At 48.6% G+C, this 19140-nt stretch overlaps 4 protein-coding genes across 4 annotated transcripts; all 4 read right to left on the bottom strand.

Annotated features, from left to right (window-relative positions):
- Positions 1-3334: 3334 nt before the first annotated feature.
- Positions 3335-4215, bottom strand: LOC141021402 (respiratory burst oxidase homolog protein B-like). Its single transcript, XM_073497182.1, has 2 exons — positions 3648-4215; positions 3335-3542 (listed from the first exon to the last, which is right to left on the bottom strand). Exons 1-2 carry the CDS (start codon positions 4198-4200, stop codon positions 3433-3435), a joined length of 663 nt encoding a protein of 220 aa, XP_073353283.1. The 5' UTR covers positions 4201-4215; the 3' UTR covers positions 3335-3432.
- Positions 4216-7549: 3334 nt separating this feature from the next.
- On the bottom strand, positions 7550-8430 carry LOC141021401 (respiratory burst oxidase homolog protein B-like). Its single transcript, XM_073497181.1, has 2 exons — positions 7863-8430; positions 7550-7757 (listed from the first exon to the last, which is right to left on the bottom strand). The coding sequence occupies exons 1-2, from the start codon at positions 8413-8415 to the stop codon at positions 7648-7650; spliced, it is 663 nt and encodes a 220-aa protein (XP_073353282.1). The 5' UTR covers positions 8416-8430; the 3' UTR covers positions 7550-7647.
- Positions 8431-11764: 3334 nt separating this feature from the next.
- Positions 11765-12645, bottom strand: LOC141021400 (respiratory burst oxidase homolog protein B-like). The gene is made up of 2 exons (XM_073497179.1): positions 12078-12645; positions 11765-11972 (listed from the first exon to the last, which is right to left on the bottom strand). Exons 1-2 carry the CDS (start codon positions 12628-12630, stop codon positions 11863-11865), a joined length of 663 nt encoding a protein of 220 aa, XP_073353280.1. The 5' UTR covers positions 12631-12645; the 3' UTR covers positions 11765-11862.
- A 3336-nt stretch (positions 12646-15981) lies between these two features.
- On the bottom strand, positions 15982-18957 carry LOC109772769 (respiratory burst oxidase homolog protein B). Its single transcript, XM_073497178.1, has 8 exons — positions 18508-18957; positions 18011-18397; positions 17838-17930; positions 17482-17597; positions 17279-17381; positions 16905-16984; positions 16295-16806; positions 15982-16189 (listed from the first exon to the last, which is right to left on the bottom strand). Exons 1-8 carry the CDS (start codon positions 18844-18846, stop codon positions 16080-16082), a joined length of 1740 nt encoding a protein of 579 aa, XP_073353279.1. The 5' UTR covers positions 18847-18957; the 3' UTR covers positions 15982-16079.
- Positions 18958-19140: the final 183 nt, after the last annotated feature.

Raw genomic sequence — 19140 nt, 5'->3', positions numbered from 1 at the left:
GGCTATAAACGGATTCATAACATCCTTACTTGGGTGAACTCAACTGATCAAGCCTTGAATATCTAGCCCAGTTGCGAGCGTTTCATGATCTACAGGCGTACCCAAGGAATTACCTCTAAAGTAAACATTGTGCTGTGGTTGATAGAGCTGGAAGATATGGAGCAGTGGGCGCCATAAGCAGGGACCACACAGGAGCTTTCCTGGGAGCCTCGGCGTTGTGTTTACCAGAATCAGCGATCTAACTACGCTCGAAGCGCTAGCTGTACGAGAGGCCCTCGATCTGGCAGAGGATCTCAACTTGCAGCATATACATGTCGCCTCTAATTTCAAGGTGGTTGTCGATGAAATTTAGCAGGGAGGTGTTGCTACTTGCTACATATGGGCCAATTATTGAGGAGATCAAGGAACATTCTGATGTTTTATTTCATGTAATATATACTTCATGAATTTAGGAGTTCCAATGCAGAAGCACATGCGTTATCTTTTGGGGCTGGCTGCCATATTTTGTCAGGTCAGTCTGGTGGATTGTCTTTTATCCCTGTAAACATTGTGATGGTTTAATAAAATTTTACGAGATTGTCTAAAAGAACTATAAGCGCCTAAAGCCCCGAATAGGAGCTCCCGTTTTTTAAAATTTTGCGAGATTGTCTAAAAAAAAACTATCGGCGCCTGAAGCACCGAATAGGAGTTCCCGTTTTTTCACAGGGTGAGACGGTCCTATACAAGGCAGCTATGCCCACTACGTGCCTCAAATCAAAAACGAAAAAAAAAAGCAATGCCCACTACGATTACAGTTCGTATTGAGCGATACGCTTGTATACAACTCTAGCGCTAGATCCCTCAAAAAAAAAAAATACTCTGTCGCTAGATCCTATTATTCCTCTCTTCCTTGCACCCGAGATCGCCTCGTGTCAGCGCCAGCCACCGCGAGTTTCACGTGCGACCCCGTCGGCGTGATGGACGGCAACGGCGTAGCCCTCCCCAGCGACCTCCTCCTCGAGATCCTCAGGCGCCTCCCCGGCCGCGCCCTTGCCGTGTCCCGGTGCGTCTGCCGCGCGTGGCGCGACCTCGTGGCCGATCACACCCACGCCCTCCTCCTCCCGCAGGTATTCCCGCGCGAGTTCCCCGGCGTCTTCGCCACCTACAACGGCTACGACCCCGACTTCGCCTTCTTCGGCCCGCCGCCATCGCAGTCGGCCGACGCCCACGTGCCCGGCTACCGGCGTCTCTTCTGGGACCATTGGGATTGCCTTGTGAAGCAGCACTGCAACGGCTTGCTCCTCGTCACGGGGAAGCGCTACTTCCATCCTAACATGGTTCCCTACGTGTGCAACCCAGCCACGTCACGATATGCCCGCCTGCCATGTCCGCCGACGCGCTGGCCGTGCAGCGTCGAGGGCATGTTCCTCGCCTTTGACCCGGCCGTGTCGCGGCACCACGAGGTGTTCTTCTTACCCACAGAAAAGCTAGATCGCAACGACGAGGAAGATGAGTGGCCACGCGCCAAACGTCGACCATGCCCGTGCTGGATCGATTGGGAGGACACGTGGCTACCCAACTTGTTTGGAGAAGACAAACCATTCTCTGAATCTAAGGAAGAGCCCAACCCAAAGGTGCCCAAGGAGAATGTGTTCCACGTGTTGGTGTTCTCTTCACGGACAGGCCAGTGGGAGAGCCGCAAGTTCACGCCAGGGCGATGCGCCTCAGGAAACCTATACGATGTGGTGACCACGCCGCGCTGTAAGGATCTGCGCACGTGGTGGTCGGCCGAGTACTGGCATGGCTCACTCTACGTCCACTGCCATAGTGATGTCCTCATGATCCTGCGTTGCTCGGAGGGGACATACCAGATGGTTCAGCTTCCAGGGCATCCTTATGGCCGCAAGAGATTGCGTCAATGGGCACTGCCAACGAGGTACTTAGGGAGTTGCAATAGAGGGATCCGCTATGCGGTGGTCAATGATTTGCTGCTTGAAGTATGGGATCTAATGGAGTCGGCCGATGATCAGTTGGGATGGACATTGGCACACCGTGCCGACCTCAAAGAGCATGACCGTATGATGAAATATCTTAGTAGTGAACCGAGGATGGAACCAAGGATGACATGGGAATTGGCTGAAGGCAACAAAGACTTAATCAGCCTATTCGAAGATGGCAATAGTGATGATGATTGCGATGACGGGACCGGAGACTACGAGGATGGTGGAGAGGAAGAGGACGAAGATAACTATGACGAGGCACAAGATGTAGAGGATGAACAAGAAGATAATGATGACAAGACACAAGGTGGTGAGAAGGAAGAACAAACTAGCTATGTTGATGATGATGATGACAACGACGACTATGATGATGATGAGACACAAGGTGAAGAGAAGGAAAAACAAGATAGCTATGTGGATGATGATGATGATGATGATGACGACGACGACGACGATGGCGACGACGAGGATGAAGATGAGGATGGTGATGATGAGGAGGAGGAGGAGGAGGAATTGGAGAGTAGAGACGGTTCCGACTACTCATGGAACTCGGACAAACACAACTTCATTGACTATGATAACATTACAGTTCCAGACGAAGACCTTTGGGGGTGGGGCTGCAGTATTGTCGGATTCCATCCGCACAAGGATGCGCTTCTTCTCAAATTTAGTGACACGGTGGGTACATATCATCTCCAGACTTCCAGAATGCAGTATCTAGGAGGCTACATATATCCTGAGAAACATCACCAACAATTTAGAGGCATAGACCATGCATTCCCCTACCGCCCTTGCTACGTTGATGCACTCCCGCTCAGAAATGTCTCGTTCATCTTAGAAACTCGACACCGGACACCTTTTTATGCAATTTTATTTGCACCGTACGTTCTTTAGTGAGTTGGTCTTACGACATTCTTGTGGTTATGTAATTCCCTTGGAAGAAATACAGCTGTCATGGAGAATGACTTATTGTGGGTGAAGTCACTAATCCAAATGTACTTATTGTGGTTATGTAGTATACTGCTCTGTACTTTAGTTATTTTGATTAGCAAACCCCTTGTGAAATGAACTTATTGTGTACTAGGGTACAGGTGGCATTTGCATTGTCACTTATCCAAATGGAGCTATGTTCGTTCTTCTGGGAATCTCACGCTTGTCTGATCGACCTCCCGAGCTCAAGGTGATTTTTAGATGTGATTGTTTGTTGTCGGAGTTGATTTTTAGATGTGATTGTTTGTTGTCGGAGTTGATTTTCAGATGTGATATTTTTGGAGCTAGAGCCTAGAGCAGAGCAAGCCGAAAGTGTCACCAGTTTCACGATTTGTTCAGTAATCAAGATCTCATGATAAAGCGTCTAAACCAGTCCAAATAAAAACCTGTATTACTATTTCTGTACCTTATTGTGCAGACCATACATAGACATGCTCTTACATCAGCTACATATCGTATATAACTAGAAATTCTCCTTGTGAAAGTCAAACTTTGTGTTTGTATTGTGGGTGAAGTCTGCCGACAACTGCCGCAGCTGCGCCACAAGAACAGGCTCGCCGCAGTAGAAAACCCCTGAAGCAGAATTAAATTAAGGTGCGTTAGCAGACGATCGATGATAACTAGTCACCGACATTTCTAGTACCAGATCGATATGACAATGGCAGCGAGAAGACGTACCGACGCGTTGGTTCTCATGGTTGACCGCGATGCGCTTGAAGACGCTTCGCCAGTTAGGCCTGGCAAAGTGGGTCTTGACGCTGGTTCCGGACAGAATATCAACTCCCTTCTTGGCATGGTTGAGTTCCTGGAGCATGACGATGAGCGCGGAACGAGCATCGCCCTCTTGGTACACGCTCGAGCAGTGGTTGTGGAGCTCAATCACTCCGTCCTTGTCCTTCTCAGCCACCTCGTTCATCACCCCTCTGAACCACTCAAAGGAGCCCTCTTCCCTTGTGACCCAGTAGGAGTAGGCCCTCTTGGTCATGAATGGTTTCTTCTTTGCCTTGCCACTGCCGTCCGGCTCTGTTCCGCCAACCGATTCCCCACGCTGGATGTGGTTAAGCACATCCTTCACAATGCTGATCAAAGGGGTGGCTCCGATGCCAAGTCCGATGAGCAACAACACATCATATTCCCGGTAATCTTGTGCTGGCGCACCATACGGTCCATCGATCATAAGTTTAGGGAATCTAGTACATGTCAAACGAAGAGAAGCTCTCCATGAAGGCATTTTTTAAAGCCCTCGGGCTATAAACGGATTCATAACATCCTTACTTGGGTGAACTCAACTGATCAAGCCTTGAATATCTAGCCCAGTTGCGAGCGTTTCATGATCTACAGGCGTACCCAAGGAATTACCTCTAAAGTAAACATTGTGCTGTGGTTGATAGAGCTGGAAGATATGGAGCAGTGGGCGCCATAAGCAGGGACCACACAGGAGCTTTCCTGGGAGCCTCGGCGTTGTGTTTACCAGAATCAGCGATCTAACTACGCTCGAAGCGCTAGCTGTACGAGAGGCCCTCGATCTGGCAGAGGATCTCAACTTGCAGCATATACATGTCGCCTCTAATTTCAAGGTGGTTGTCGATGAAATTTAGCAGGGAGGTGTTGCTACTTGCTACATATGGGCCAATTATTGAGGAGATCAAGGAACATTCTGATGTTTTATTTCATGTAATATATACTTCATGAATTTAGGAGTTCCAATGCAGAAGCACATGCGTTATCTTTTGGGGCTGGCTGCCATATTTTGTCAGGTCAGTCTGGTGGATTGTCTTTTATCCCTGTAAACATTGTGATGGTTTAATAAAATTTTACGAGATTGTCTAAAAGAACTATAAGCGCCTAAAGCCCCGAATAGGAGCTCCCGTTTTTTAAAATTTTGCGAGATTGTCTAAAAAAAAACTATCGGCGCCTGAAGCACCGAATAGGAGTTCCCGTTTTTTCACAGGGTGAGACGGTCCTATACAAGGCAGCTATGCCCACTACGTGCCTCAAATCAAAAACGAAAAAAAAAAAGCAATGCCCACTACGATTACAGTTCGTATTGAGCGATACGCTTGTATACAACTCTAGCGCTAGATCCCTCAAAAAAAAAAATACTCTGTCGCTAGATCCTATTATTCCTCTCTTCCTTGCACCCGAGATCGCCTCGTGTCAGCGCCAGCCACCGCGAGTTTCACGTGCGACCCCGTCGGCGTGATGGACGGCAACGGCGTAGCCCTCCCCAGCGACCTCCTCCTCGAGATCCTCAGGCGCCTCCCCGGCCGCGCCCTTGCCGTGTCCCGGTGCGTCTGCCGCGCGTGGCGCGACCTCGTGGCCGATCACACCCACGCCCTCCTCCTCCCGCAGGTATTCCCGCGCGAGTTCCCCGGCGTCTTCGCCACCTACAACGGCTACGACCCCGACTTCGCCTTCTTCGGCCCGCCGCCATCGCAGTCGGCCGACGCCCACGTGCCCGGCTACCGGCGTCTCTTCTGGGACCATTGGGATTGCCTTGTGAAGCAGCACTGCAACGGCTTGCTCCTCGTCACGGGGAAGCGCTACTTCCATCCTAACATGGTTCCCTACGTGTGCAACCCAGCCACGTCACGATATGCCCGCCTGCCATGTCCGCCGACGCGCTGGCCGTGCAGCGTCGAGGGCATGTTCCTCGCCTTTGACCCGGCCGTGTCGCGGCACCACGAGGTGTTCTTCTTACCCACAGAAAAGCTAGATCGCAACGACGAGGAAGATGAGTGGCCACGCGCCAAACGTCGACCATGCCCGTGCTGGATCGATTGGGAGGACACGTGGCTACCCAACTTGTTTGGAGAAGACAAACCATTCTCTGAATCTAAGGAAGAGCCCAACCCAAAGGTGCCCAAGGAGAATGTGTTCCACGTGTTGGTGTTCTCTTCACGGACAGGCCAGTGGGAGAGCCGCAAGTTCACGCCAGGGCGATGCGCCTCAGGAAACCTATACGATGTGGTGACCACGCCGCGCTGTAAGGATCTGCGCACGTGGTGGTCGGCCGAGTACTGGCATGGCTCACTCTACGTCCACTGCCATAGTGATGTCCTCATGATCCTGCGTTGCTCGGAGGGGACATACCAGATGGTTCAGCTTCCAGGGCATCCTTATGGCCGCAAGAGATTGCGTCAATGGGCACTGCCAACGAGGTACTTAGGGAGTTGCAATAGAGGGATCCGCTATGCGGTGGTCAATGATTTGCTGCTTGAAGTATGGGATCTAATGGAGTCGGCCGATGATCAGTTGGGATGGACATTGGCACACCGTGCCGACCTCAAAGAGCATGACCGTATGATGAAATATCTTAGTAGTGAACCGAGGATGGAACCAAGGATGACATGGGAATTGGCTGAAGGCAACAAAGACTTAATCAGCCTATTCGAAGATGGCAATAGTGATGATGATTGCGATGACGGGACCGGAGACTACGAGGATGGTGGAGAGGAAGAGGACGAAGATAACTATGACGAGGCACAAGATGTAGAGGATGAACAAGAAGATAATGATGACAAGACACAAGGTGGTGAGAAGGAAGAACAAACTAGCTATGTTGATGATGATGATGACAACGACGACTATGATGATGATGAGACACAAGGTGAAGAGAAGGAAAAACAAGATAGCTATGTGGATGATGATGATGATGATGATGACGACGACGACGACGATGGCGACGACGAGGATGAAGATGAGGATGGTGATGATGAGGAGGAGGAGGAGGAGGAATTGGAGAGTAGAGACGGTTCCGACTACTCATGGAACTCGGACAAACACAACTTCATTGACTATGATAACATTACAGTTCCAGACGAAGACCTTTGGGGGTGGGGCTGCAGTATTGTCGGATTCCATCCGCACAAGGATGCGCTTCTTCTCAAATTTAGTGACACGGTGGGTACATATCATCTCCAGACTTCCAGAATGCAGTATCTAGGAGGCTACATATATCCTGAGAAACATCACCAACAATTTAGAGGCATAGACCATGCATTCCCCTACCGCCCTTGCTACGTTGATGCACTCCCGCTCAGAAATGTCTCGTTCATCTTAGAAACTCGACACCGGACACCTTTTTATGCAATTTTATTTGCACCGTACGTTCTTTAGTGAGTTGGTCTTACGACATTCTTGTGGTTATGTAATTCCCTTGGAAGAAATACAGCTGTCATGGAGAATGACTTATTGTGGGTGAAGTCACTAATCCAAATGTACTTATTGTGGTTATGTAGTATACTGCTCTGTACTTTAGTTATTTTGATTAGCAAACCCCTTGTGAAATGAACTTATTGTGTACTAGGGTACAGGTGGCATTTGCATTGTCACTTATCCAAATGGAGCTATGTTCGTTCTTCTGGGAATCTCACGCTTGTCTGATCGACCTCCCGAGCTCAAGGTGATTTTTAGATGTGATTGTTTGTTGTCGGAGTTGATTTTTAGATGTGATTGTTTGTTGTCGGAGTTGATTTTCAGATGTGATATTTTTGGAGCTAGAGCCTAGAGCAGAGCAAGCCGAAAGTGTCACCAGTTTCACGATTTGTTCAGTAATCAAGATCTCATGATAAAGCGTCTAAACCAGTCCAAATAAAAACCTGTATTACTATTTCTGTACCTTATTGTGCAGACCATACATAGACATGCTCTTACATCAGCTACATATCGTATATAACTAGAAATTCTCCTTGTGAAAGTCAAACTTTGTGTTTGTATTGTGGGTGAAGTCTGCCGACAACTGCCGCAGCTGCGCCACAAGAACAGGCTCGCCGCAGTAGAAAACCCCTGAAGCAGAATTAAATTAAGGTGCGTTAGCAGACGATCGATGATAACTAGTCACCGACATTTCTAGTACCAGATCGATATGACAATGGCAGCGAGAAGACGTACCGACGCGTTGGTTCTCATGGTTGACCGCGATGCGCTTGAAGACGCTTCGCCAGTTAGGCCTGGCAAAGTGGGTCTTGACGCTGGTTCCGGACAGAATATCAACTCCCTTCTTGGCATGGTTGAGTTCCTGGAGCATGACGATGAGCGCGGAACGAGCATCGCCCTCTTGGTACACGCTCGAGCAGTGGTTGTGGAGCTCAATCACTCCGTCCTTGTCCTTCTCAGCCACCTCGTTCATCACCCCTCTGAACCACTCAAAGGAGCCCTCTTCCCTTGTGACCCAGTAGGAGTAGGCCCTCTTGGTCATGAATGGTTTCTTCTTTGCCTTGCCACTGCCGTCCGGCTCTGTTCCGCCAACCGATTCCCCACGCTGGATGTGGTTAAGCACATCCTTCACAATGCTGATCAAAGGGGTGGCTCCGATGCCAAGTCCGATGAGCAACAACACATCATATTCCCGGTAATCTTGTGCTGGCGCACCATACGGTCCATCGATCATAAGTTTAGGGAATCTAGTACATGTCAAACGAAGAGAAGCTCTCCATGAAGGCATTTTTTAAAGCCCTCGGGCTATAAACGGATTCATAACATCCTTACTTGGGTGAACTCAACTGATCAAGCCTTGAATATCTAGCCCAGTTGCGAGCGTTTCATGATCTACAGGCGTACCCAAGGAATTACCTCTAAAGTAAACATTGTGCTGTGGTTGATAGAGCTGGAAGATATGGAGCAGTGGGCGCCATAAGCAGGGACCACACAGGAGCTTTCCTGGGAGCCTCGGCGTTGTGTTTACCAGAATCAGCGATCTAACTACGCTCGAAGCGCTAGCTGTACGAGAGGCCCTCGATCTGGCAGAGGATCTCAACTTGCAGCATATACATGTCGCCTCTAATTTCAAGGTGGTTGTCGATGAAATTTAGCAGGGAGGTGTTGCTACTTGCTACATATGGGCCAATTATTGAGGAGATCAAGGAACATTCTGATGTTTTATTGCATGTAATATATACTTCATGAATTTAGGAGTTCCAATGCAGAAGCACATGCGTTATCTTTTGGGGCTGGCTGCCATATTTTGTCAGGTCAGTCTGGTGGATTGTCTTTTATCCCTGTAAACATTGTGATGGTTTAATAAAATTTTACGAGATTGTCTAAAAGAACTATAAGCGCCTAAAGCCCCGAATAGGAGCTCCCGTTTTTTAAAATTTTGCGAGATTGTCTAAAAAAAAACTATCGGCGCCTGAAGCACCGAATAGGAGTTCCCGTTTTTTCACAGGGTGAGACGGTCCTATACAAGGCAGCTATGCCCACTACGTGCCTCAAATCAAAAACGAAAAAAAAAAAGCAATGCCCACTACGATTACAGTTCGTATTGAGCGATACGCTTGTATACAACTCTAGCGCTAGATCCCTCAAAAAAAAAAATACTCTGTCGCTAGATCCTATTATTCCTCTCTTCCTTGCACCCGAGATCGCCTCGTGTCAGCGCCAGCCACCGCGAGTTTCACGTGCGACCCCGTCGGCGTGATGGACGGCAACGGCGTAGCCCTCCCCAGCGACCTCCTCCTCGAGATCCTCAGGCGCCTCCCCGGCCGCGCCCTTGCCGTGTCCCGGTGCGTCTGCCGCGCGTGGCGCGACCTCGTGGCCGATCACACCCACGCCCTCCTCCTCCCGCAGGTATTCCCGCGCGAGTTCCCCGGCGTCTTCGCCACCTACAACGGCTACGACCCCGACTTCGCCTTCTTCGGCCCGCCGCCATCGCAGTCGGCCGACGCCCACGTGCCCGGCTACCGGCGTCTCTTCTGGGACCATTGGGATTGCCTTGTGAAGCAGCACTGCAACGGCTTGCTCCTCGTCACGGGGAAGCGCTACTTCCATCCTAACATGGTTCCCTACGTGTGCAACCCAGCCACGTCACGATATGCCCGCCTGCCATGTCCGCCGACGCGCTGGCCGTGCAGCGTCGAGGGCATGTTCCTCGCCTTTGACCCGGCCGTGTCGCGGCACCACGAGGTGTTCTTCTTACCCACAGAAAAGCTAGATCGCAACGACGAGGAAGATGAGTGGCCACGCGCCAAACGTCGACCATGCCCGTGCTGGATCGATTGGGAGGACACGTGGCTACCCAACTTGTTTGGAGAAGACAAACCATTCTCTGAATCTAAGGAAGAGCCCAACCCAAAGGTGCCCAAGGAGAATGTGTTCCACGTGTTGGTGTTCTCTTCACGGACAGGCCAGTGGGAGAGCCGCAAGTTCACGCCAGGGCGATGCGCCTCAGGAAACCTATACGATGTGGTGACCACGCCGCGCTGTAAGGATCTGCGCACGTGGTGGTCGGCCGAGTACTGGCATGGCTCACTCTACGTCCACTGCCATAGTGATGTCCTCATGATCCTGCGTTGCTCGGAGGGGACATACCAGATGGTTCAGCTTCCAGGGCATCCTTATGGCCGCAAGAGATTGCGTCAATGGGCACTGCCAACGAGGTACTTAGGGAGTTGCAATAGAGGGATCCGCTATGCGGTGGTCAATGATTTGCTGCTTGAAGTATGGGATCTAATGGAGTCGGCCGATGATCAGTTGGGATGGACATTGGCACACCGTGCCGACCTCAAAGAGCATGACCGTATGATGAAATATCTTAGTAGTGAACCGAGGATGGAACCAAGGATGACATGGGAATTGGCTGAAGGCAACAAAGACTTAATCAGCCTATTCGAAGATGGCAATAGTGATGATGATTGCGATGACGGGACCGGAGACTACGAGGATGGTGGAGAGGAAGAGGACGAAGATAACTATGACGAGGCACAAGATGTAGAGGATGAACAAGAAGATAATGATGACAAGACACAAGGTGGTGAGAAGGAAGAACAAACTAGCTATGTTGATGATGATGATGACAACGACGACTATGATGATGATGAGACACAAGGTGAAGAGAAGGAAAAACAAGATAGCTATGTGGATGATGATGATGATGATGATGACGACGACGACGACGATGGCGACGACGAGGATGAAGATGAGGATGGTGATGATGAGGAGGAGGAGGAGGAGGAATTGGAGAGTAGAGACGGTTCCGACTACTCATGGAACTCGGACAAACACAACTTCATTGACTATGATAACATTACAGTTCCAGACGAAGACCTTTGGGGGTGGGGCTGCAGTATTGTCGGATTCCATCCGCACAAGGATGCGCTTCTTCTCAAATTTAGTGACACGGTGGGTACATATCATCTCCAGACTTCCAGAATGCAGTATCTAGGAGGCTACATATATCCTGAGAAACATCACCAACAATTTAGAGGCATAGACCATGCATTCCCCTACCGCCCTTGCTACGTTGATGCACTCCCGCTCAGAAATGTCTCGTTCATCTTAGAAACTCGACACCGGACACCTTTTTATGCAATTTTATTTGCACCGTACGTTCTTTAGTGAGTTGGTCTTACGACATTCTTGTGGTTATGTAATTCCCTTGGAAGAAATACAGCTGTCATGGAGAATGACTTATTGTGGGTGAAGTCACTAATCCAAATGTACTTATTGTGGTTATGTAGTATACTGCTCTGTACTTTAGTTATTTTGATTAGCAAACCCCTTGTGAAATGAACTTATTGTGTACTAGGGTACAGGTGGCATTTGCATTGTCACTTATCCAAATGGAGCTATGTTCGTTCTTCTGGGAATCTCACGCTTGTCTGATCGACCTCCCGAGCTCAAGGTGATTTTTAGATGTGATTGTTTGTTGTCGGAGTTGATTTTTAGATGTGATTGTTTGTTGTCGGAGTTGATTTTCAGATGTGATATTTTTGGAGCTAGAGCCTAGAGCAGAGCAAGCCGAAAGTGTCACCAGTTTCACGATTTGTTCAGTAATCAAGATCTCATGATAAAGCGTCTAAACCAGTCCAAATAAAAACCTGTATTACTATTTCTGTACCTTATTGTGCAGACCATACATAGACATGCTCTTACATCAGCTACATATCGTATATAACTAGAAATTCTCCTTGTGAAAGTCAAACTTTGTGTTTGTATTGTGGGTGAAGTCTGCCGACAACTGCCGCAGCTGCGCCACAAGAACAGGCTCGCCGCAGTAGAAAACCCCTGAAGCAGAATTAAATTAAGGTGCGTTAGCAGACGATCGATGATAACTAGTCACCGACATTTCTAGTACCAGATCGATATGACAATGGCAGCGAGAAGACGTACCGACGCGTTGGTTCTCATGGTTGACCGCGATGCGCTTGAAGACGCTTCGCCAGTTAGGCCTGGCAAAGTGGGTCTTGACGCTGGTTCCGGACAGAATATCAACTCCCTTCTTGGCATGGTTGAGTTCCTGGAGCATGACGATGAGCGCGGAACGAGCATCGCCCTCTTGGTACACGCTCGAGCAGTGGTTGTGGAGCTCAATCACTCCGTCCTTGTCCTTCTCAGCCACCTCGTTCATCACCCCTCTGAACCACTCAAAGGAGCCCTCTTCCCTTGTGACCCAGTAGGAGTAGGCCCTCTTGGTCATGAATGGTTTCTTCTTTGCCTTGCCACTGCCGTCCGGCTCTGTTCCGCCAACCGATTCCCCACGCTGGATGTGGTTAAGCACATCCTTCACAATGCTGATCAAAGGGGTGGCTCCGATGCCAAGTCCGATGAGCAACAACACATCATATTCCCGGTAATCTTGTGCTGGCGCACCATACGGTCCATCGATCATAAGTTTAGGGAATCTAGTACATGTCAAACGAAGAGAAGCTCTCCATGAAGGCATTTTTTAAAGCCCTCGGGCTATAAACGGATTCATAACATCCTTACTTGGGTGAACTCAACTGATCAAGCCTTGAATATCTAGCCCAGTTGCGAGCGTTTCATGATCTACAGGCGTACCCAAGGAATTACCTCTAAAGTAAACATTGTGCTGTGGTTGATAGAGCTGGAAGATATGGAGCAGTGGGCGCCATAAGCAGGGACCACACAGGAGCTTTCCTGGGAGCCTCGGCGTTGTGTTTACCAGAATCAGCGATCTAACTACGCTCGAAGCGCTAGCTGTACGAGAGGCCCTCGATCTGGCAGAGGATCTCAACTTGCAGCATATACATGTCGCCTCTAATTTCAAGGTGGTTGTCGATGAAATTTAGCAGGGAGGTGTTGCTACTTGCTACATATGGGCCAATTATTGAAGGAGATCAAGGAACATTCTGATGTTTTATTTCATGTAATATATACTTCATGAATTTAGGAGTTCCAATGCAGAAGCACATGCGTTATCTTTTGGGGTTGGCTGCCATATTTTGTCAGGTCAGTCTGGTGGATTGTCTTTTATCCCTGTAAACATTGTGATGGTTTAATAAAATTTTACGAGATTGTCTAAAAGAACTATAAGCGCCTAAAGCCCCGAATAGGAGCTCCCGTTTTTTAAAATTTTGCGAGATTGTCTAAAAAAAAACTATCGGCGCCTGAAGCACCGAATAGGAGTTCCCGTTTTTTCACAGGGTGAGACGGTCCTATACAAGGCAGCTATGCCCACTACGTGCCTCAAATCAAAAACGAAAAAAAAAAAGCAATGCCCACTACGATTACAGTTCGTATTGAGCGATACGCTTGTATACAACTCTAGCGCTAGATCCCTCAAAAAAAAAAAATACTCTGTCGCTAGATCCTATTATTCCTCTCTTCCTTGCACCCGAGATCGCCTCGTGTCAGCGCCAGCCACCGCGAGTTTCACGTGCGACCCCGTCGGCGTGATGGACGGCAACGGCGTAGCCCTCCCCAGCGACCTCCTCCTCGAGATCCTCAGGCGCCTCCCCGGCCGCGCCCTTGCCGTGTCCCGGTGCGTCTGCCGCGCGTGGCGCGACCTCGTGGCCGATCACACCCACGCCCTCCTCCTCCCGCAGGTATTCCCGCGCGAGTTCCCCGGCGTCTTCGCCACCTACAACGGCTACGACCCCGACTTCGCCTTCTTCGGCCCGCCGCCATCGCAGTCGGCCGACGCCCACGTGCCCGGCTACCGGCGTCTCTTTTGGGACCATTGGGATTGCCTTGTGAAGCAGCACTGCAACGGCTTGCTCCTCGTCACGGGGAAGCGCTACTTCCATCCTAACATGGTTCCCTACGTGTGCAACCCAGCCACGTCACGATATGCCCGCCTGCCATGTCCGCCGACGCGCTGGCCGTGCAGCGTCGAGGGCATGTTCCTCGCCTTTGACCCGGCCGTGTCGCGGCACCACGAGGTGTTCTTCTTACCCACAGAAAAGCTAGATCGCAACGACGAGGAAGATGAGTGGCCACGCGCCAAACGTCGACCATGCCCGTGCTGGATCGATTGGGAGGACACGTGGCTACCCAACTTGTTTGGAGAAGACAAACCATTCTCTGAATCTAAGGAAGAGCCCAACCCAAAGGTGCCCAAGGAGAATGTGTTCCACGTGTTGGTGTTCTCTTCACGGACAGGCCAGTGGGAGAGCCGCAAGTTCACGCCAGGGCGATGCGCCTCAGGAAACCTATACGATGTGGTGACCACGCCGCGCTGTAAGGATCTGCGCACGTGGTGGTCGGCCGAGTACTGGCATGGCTCACTCTACGTCCACTGCCATAGTGATGTCCTCATGATCCTGCGTTGCTCGGAGGGGACATACCAGATGGTTCAGCTTCCAGGGCATCCTTATGGCCGCAAGAGATTGCGTCAATGGGCACTGCCAACGAGGTACTTAGGGAGTTGCAATAGAGGGATCCGCTATGCGGTGGTCAATGATTTGCTGCTTGAAGTATGGGATCTAATGGAGTCGGCCGATGATCAGTTGGGATGGACATTGGCACACCGTGCCGACCTCAAAGAGCATGACCGTATGATGAAATATCTTAGTAGTGAACCGAGGATGGAACCAAGGATGACATGGGAATTGGCTGAAGGCAACAAAGACTTAATCAGCCTATTCGAAGATGGCAATAGTGATGATGATTGCGATGACGGGACCGGAGACTACGAGGATGGTGGAGAGGAAGAGGACGAAGATAACTATGACGAGGCACAAGATGTAGAGGATGAACAAGAAGATAATGATGACAAGACACAAGGTGGTGAGAAGGAAGAACAAACTAGCTATGTTGATGATGATGATGACAACGACGACTATGATGATGATGAGACACAAGGTGAAGAGAAGGAAAAACAAGATAGCTATGTGGATGATGATGATGATGATGATGACGACGACGACGACGATGGCGACGACGAGGATGAAGATGAGGATGGTGATGATGAGGAGGAGGAGGAGGAGGAATTGGAGAGTAGAGACGGTTCCGACTACTCATGGAACTCGGACAAACACAACTTCATTGACTATGATAACATTACAGTTCCAGACGAAGACCTTTGGGGGTGGGGCTGCAGTATTGTCGGATTCCATCCGCACAAGGATGCGCTTCTTCTCAAATTTAGTGACACGGTGGGTACATATCATCTCCAGACTTCCAGAATGCAGTATCTAGGAGGCTACATATATCCTGAGAAACATCACCAACAATTTAGAGGCATAGACCATGCATTCCCCTACCGCCCTTGCTACGTTGATGCACTCCCGCTCAGAAATGTCTCGTTCATCTTAGAAACTCGACACCGGACACCTTTTTATGCAATTTTATTTGCACCGTACGTTCTTTAGTGAGTTGGTCTTACGACATTCTTGTGGTTATGTAATTCCCTTGGAAGAAATACAGCTGTCATGGAGAATGACTTATTGTGGGTGAAGTCACTAATCCAAATGTACTTATTGTGGTTATGTAGTATACTGCTCTGTACTTTAGTTATTTTGATTAGCAAACCCCTTGTGAAATGAACTTATTGTGTACTAGGGTACAGGTGGCATTTGCATTGTCACTTATCCAAATGGAGCTATGTTCGTTCTTCTGGGAATCTCACGCTTGTCTGATCGACCTCCCGAGCTCAAGGTGATTTTTAGATGTGATTGTTTGTTGTCGGAGTTGATTTTTAGATGTGATTGTTTGTTGTCGGAGTTGATTTTCAGATGTGATATTTTTGGAGCTAGAGCCTAGAGCAGAGCAAGCCGAAAGTGTCACCAGTTTCACGATTTGTTCAGTAATCAAGATCTCATGATAAAGCGTCTAAACCAGTCCAAATAAAAACCTGTATTACTATTTCTGTACCTTATTGTGCAGACCATACATAGACATGCTCTTACATCAGCTACATATCGTATATAACTAGAAATTCTCCTTGTGAAAGTCAAACTTTGTGTTTGTATTGTGGGTGAAGTCTGCCGACAACTGCCGCAGCTGCGCCACAAGAACAGGCTCGCCGCAGTAGAAAACCCCTGAAGCAGAATTAAATTAAGGTGCGTTAGCAGACGATCGATGATAACTAGTCACCGACATTTCTAGTACCAGATCGATATGACAATGGCAGCGAGAAGACGTACCGACGCGTTGGTTCTCATGGTTGACCGCGATGCGCTTGAAGACGCTTCGCCAGTTAGGCCTGGCAAAGTGGGTCTTGACGCTGGTTCCGGACAGAATATCAACTCCCTTCTTGGCATGGTTGAGTTCCTGGAGCATGACGATGAGCGCGGAACGAGCATCGCCCTCTTGGTACACGCTCGAGCAGTGGTTGTGGAGCTCAATCACTCCGTCCTTGTCCTTCTCAGCCACCTCGTTCATCACCCCTCTGAACCACTCAAAGGAGCCCTCTTCCCTTGTGACCCAGTAGGAGTAGGCCCTCTTGGTCATGAACGGTTTCTTCTTTGCCTTGCCACTGCCATCCGGCTCTGTTCCGCCAACCGATTCCCCGCGCTGGATGTGGTTAAGCACATCCTTCACAATGCTGATCAAAGGGGTAGCTCCAATGCCAAGTCCGATGAGCAGCAGCACATCGTATTCCCGGTAATCTTGTGCCGGAGCACCATATGGTCCATCGATCATAAGTTTAGGGAATCTAGTACATGTCAAACATAAGTTTAGGATCAGAACAAGAGTTTGAAATATATTGTATGGTAAAACAGTTTTCAAGCAACTGAAGAAGTTCCTTTTCACCTTGCGTTGCTGTCAGTGATTCCCACGGAAAGGTCAGCTCTAAGGAGTCCACTTTCTCCTTCAGTGGGAGGGCGACACGCCTGGTTTACATTTAATGTCATTATCGGTTCCATCAAGTAGAGCAATAGGGAATGGCATTGCTATGAAAAATCAAAACCTTAACAATTGACAATGCTTCAGACATTTAAGTTTTTTAAGCAAGATTATGATATATTATGGGCAAGAAGTACTGAAGCACCCCCCCCCCCCACCCCCCCCATAAGTAATTCTGTCCCACATTGTTTCTGGTAGTGCATGACATGTTTCTCCTGTTACACAAACTTTGAACAGGATGTGGTCGCTGGACAAACCAAAGGCCAAAAAAGCTGATTTACCTCAGAGAAGACAGTCCTAAGACGAGAAGTCCAATCACCCCTTGTGCGAATGTGGACACTGAGGTAATTATCTCCTGGTGCCGATGTAACGGAAAATGGATGCCTGTGATAGAACATTTTTTCCGTACTATTAGTCATCTGCTGATTTCATAATTATATTAATGCAACTGGTTTCTTTTTCTCAATGTGTGTGACGTGGGTACCATTCATATGGAGATACAGCGCCACAATTTATGAAGATGTACTGCCCACTCCGGTATTTGAAACCAGGTGGCTTGGACATATAAAGAGCCAACACATTCCCAGGATATACCGCAACCTGTTTTATTAGGACACAAAATTTAAAGGCTAAGAAAGAGTGAATTCAGAATTTTTCAATAGTTCAAGGCTTATTATTTGCTGTTCAGAAATCCATCTCCCATGTTAAATGGCTTGGCACTTATTAAGTTGCACTATATTTAAAAGAAAAGATAATTTGTGTCCGATTATTTAATTTTAAGGTAAAAAAGGCAAACAATGAAAAACCATATGAAGAAAGGGATTTTTGTCATGGTGGTACCTTCTGAATCTTAACTGAATCATGTCTCCTGAATAACCGAACGATGCGCTCGCATGAATATAAGAAGACAGGATAAGCGATGTACATCCATGTCTGGTAAAAGCAATAATTCTGATCATTAGAATTTTCTATCTATTGGCATTAATATATAGGGTAGTAGATAGACTTCTTACCGTTTTCTTGTACCACTCCTTGGTTAGATACAGACTTGTTCCGTGGACGATGAGCAGTGCATACACAATAGCAAACAGGTGGTGTGTAAACCAAAAGGCATTGAAACCAGTCATCTTCTTGAGTGGGTTGGTGTCCTTGAGCTTGTTACGTCGGAACCATGGCTGGGCCAACACAAAGGATATTGACATGAGCACTACCATGACAATACCTGTCCACCCCGCAGTTCCTTTTACAAACCACCAGTAATTTGGCGGCCTTGTCTCCCCAAAGAAAGGCTTCATTGGTTCGTATTTTGCATCGCTTGCATGGAGCAGGAGAGGGAAATCACATGTCAGATGAGCACCTGCATGCAAAACAACACCAACTGCAACCCCTGCTGCTATTACCTGCATGACAATGACGTTCAGATTATGTAACATCCACTAAGCTCTCTCTATGTAATTTGTTCTTTGATAGTATACATGCCGTTACCGCATATACATAGTACCAACATTACCTTATGGAAGTTTATGTTGTCATTGAAGGGTACAACAGCTCCAATCTTTGTCTTCGATCGGATCCAAGTGATTGTATTTCGGCAGACAGGAAAAAGGACCAGGGCCATATTGAACTTGAGGGTCTCGGCGGCACCCTTTGCAGTGGCCACACAGTAGCCCATGATGTTAAATACAGCCCGGTTACGGTACTGGATGAACTTCCAAATGAAAAGGGCGATGCAGATGGAGAGCCAGAGACCAGCGACCCATATGCGCTTCCAGTTCTCCTGTACAAAGAAGGTAAACTGCAGCCAGTAGTGGCGAAGCGGGCTTGTGTCCTTGCTAGGCGCGAGCCTCATGCTAAGAGCTTTGCTGAGCTTGGAGCTGTGGGTGATGGTCGATCTTGCAACGGCTTCAGATGGTGTCTGCAGTAAGAGCGACTCCAAGCTCTCGAGCTGTAAACGTTTAGATCGAGTGGTTAATTAGGAAGAAACCATGCCGCGAATCTCTGATTGTTACTACCTCGTCTTATACTCCCTCCGTTCCGAATTACTTGTCGTAGAAATGGATGTATCTAGACATTTTTTAGTTCTAGATACATCCATTTCTGCGACAAGTAATTCGGAACGGAGGGAGTATTTAGGAACAGAGGA

The sequence above is a fragment of the Aegilops tauschii genome, chromosome 4 (assembly GCF_002575655.3).
Source record: "Aegilops tauschii subsp. strangulata cultivar AL8/78 chromosome 4, Aet v6.0, whole genome shotgun sequence".
Classification (NCBI taxonomy): domain Eukaryota; kingdom Viridiplantae; phylum Streptophyta; class Magnoliopsida; order Poales; family Poaceae; genus Aegilops; species Aegilops tauschii.
This window is presented reverse-complemented; position numbering and strand designations above follow the sequence as displayed.

Coding starts and splice junctions, on each gene's coding strand:
- LOC141021402 (XM_073497182.1), bottom strand. CDS start 4,200: ATGCCTTCATGGAGAGCTTCTCTTCGTTTGACATGTACTAGATTCCCT. Junction 3,543..3,647: donor CCATGAGAACCAACGCGTCG/GTACGTCTTCTC, acceptor ATTCTGCTTCAG/GGGTTTTCTACTGCGGCGAG.
- LOC141021401 (XM_073497181.1), bottom strand. CDS start 8,415: ATGCCTTCATGGAGAGCTTCTCTTCGTTTGACATGTACTAGATTCCCT. Junction 7,758..7,862: donor CCATGAGAACCAACGCGTCG/GTACGTCTTCTC, acceptor ATTCTGCTTCAG/GGGTTTTCTACTGCGGCGAG.
- LOC109772769 (XM_073497178.1), bottom strand. CDS start 18,846: ATGAGGCTCGCGCCTAGCAAGGACACAAGCCCGCTTCGCCACTACTGG. Junction 17,598..17,837: donor ATTCAGTTAAGATTCAGAAG/GTACCACCATGA, acceptor CTAATAAAACAG/GTTGCGGTATATCCTGGGAA. Junction 17,382..17,481: donor GCTGTATCTCCATATGAATG/GTACCCACGTCA, acceptor GTTCTATCACAG/GCATCCATTTTCCGTTACAT.
- LOC141021400 (XM_073497179.1), bottom strand. CDS start 12,630: ATGCCTTCATGGAGAGCTTCTCTTCGTTTGACATGTACTAGATTCCCT. Junction 11,973..12,077: donor CCATGAGAACCAACGCGTCG/GTACGTCTTCTC, acceptor ATTCTGCTTCAG/GGGTTTTCTACTGCGGCGAG.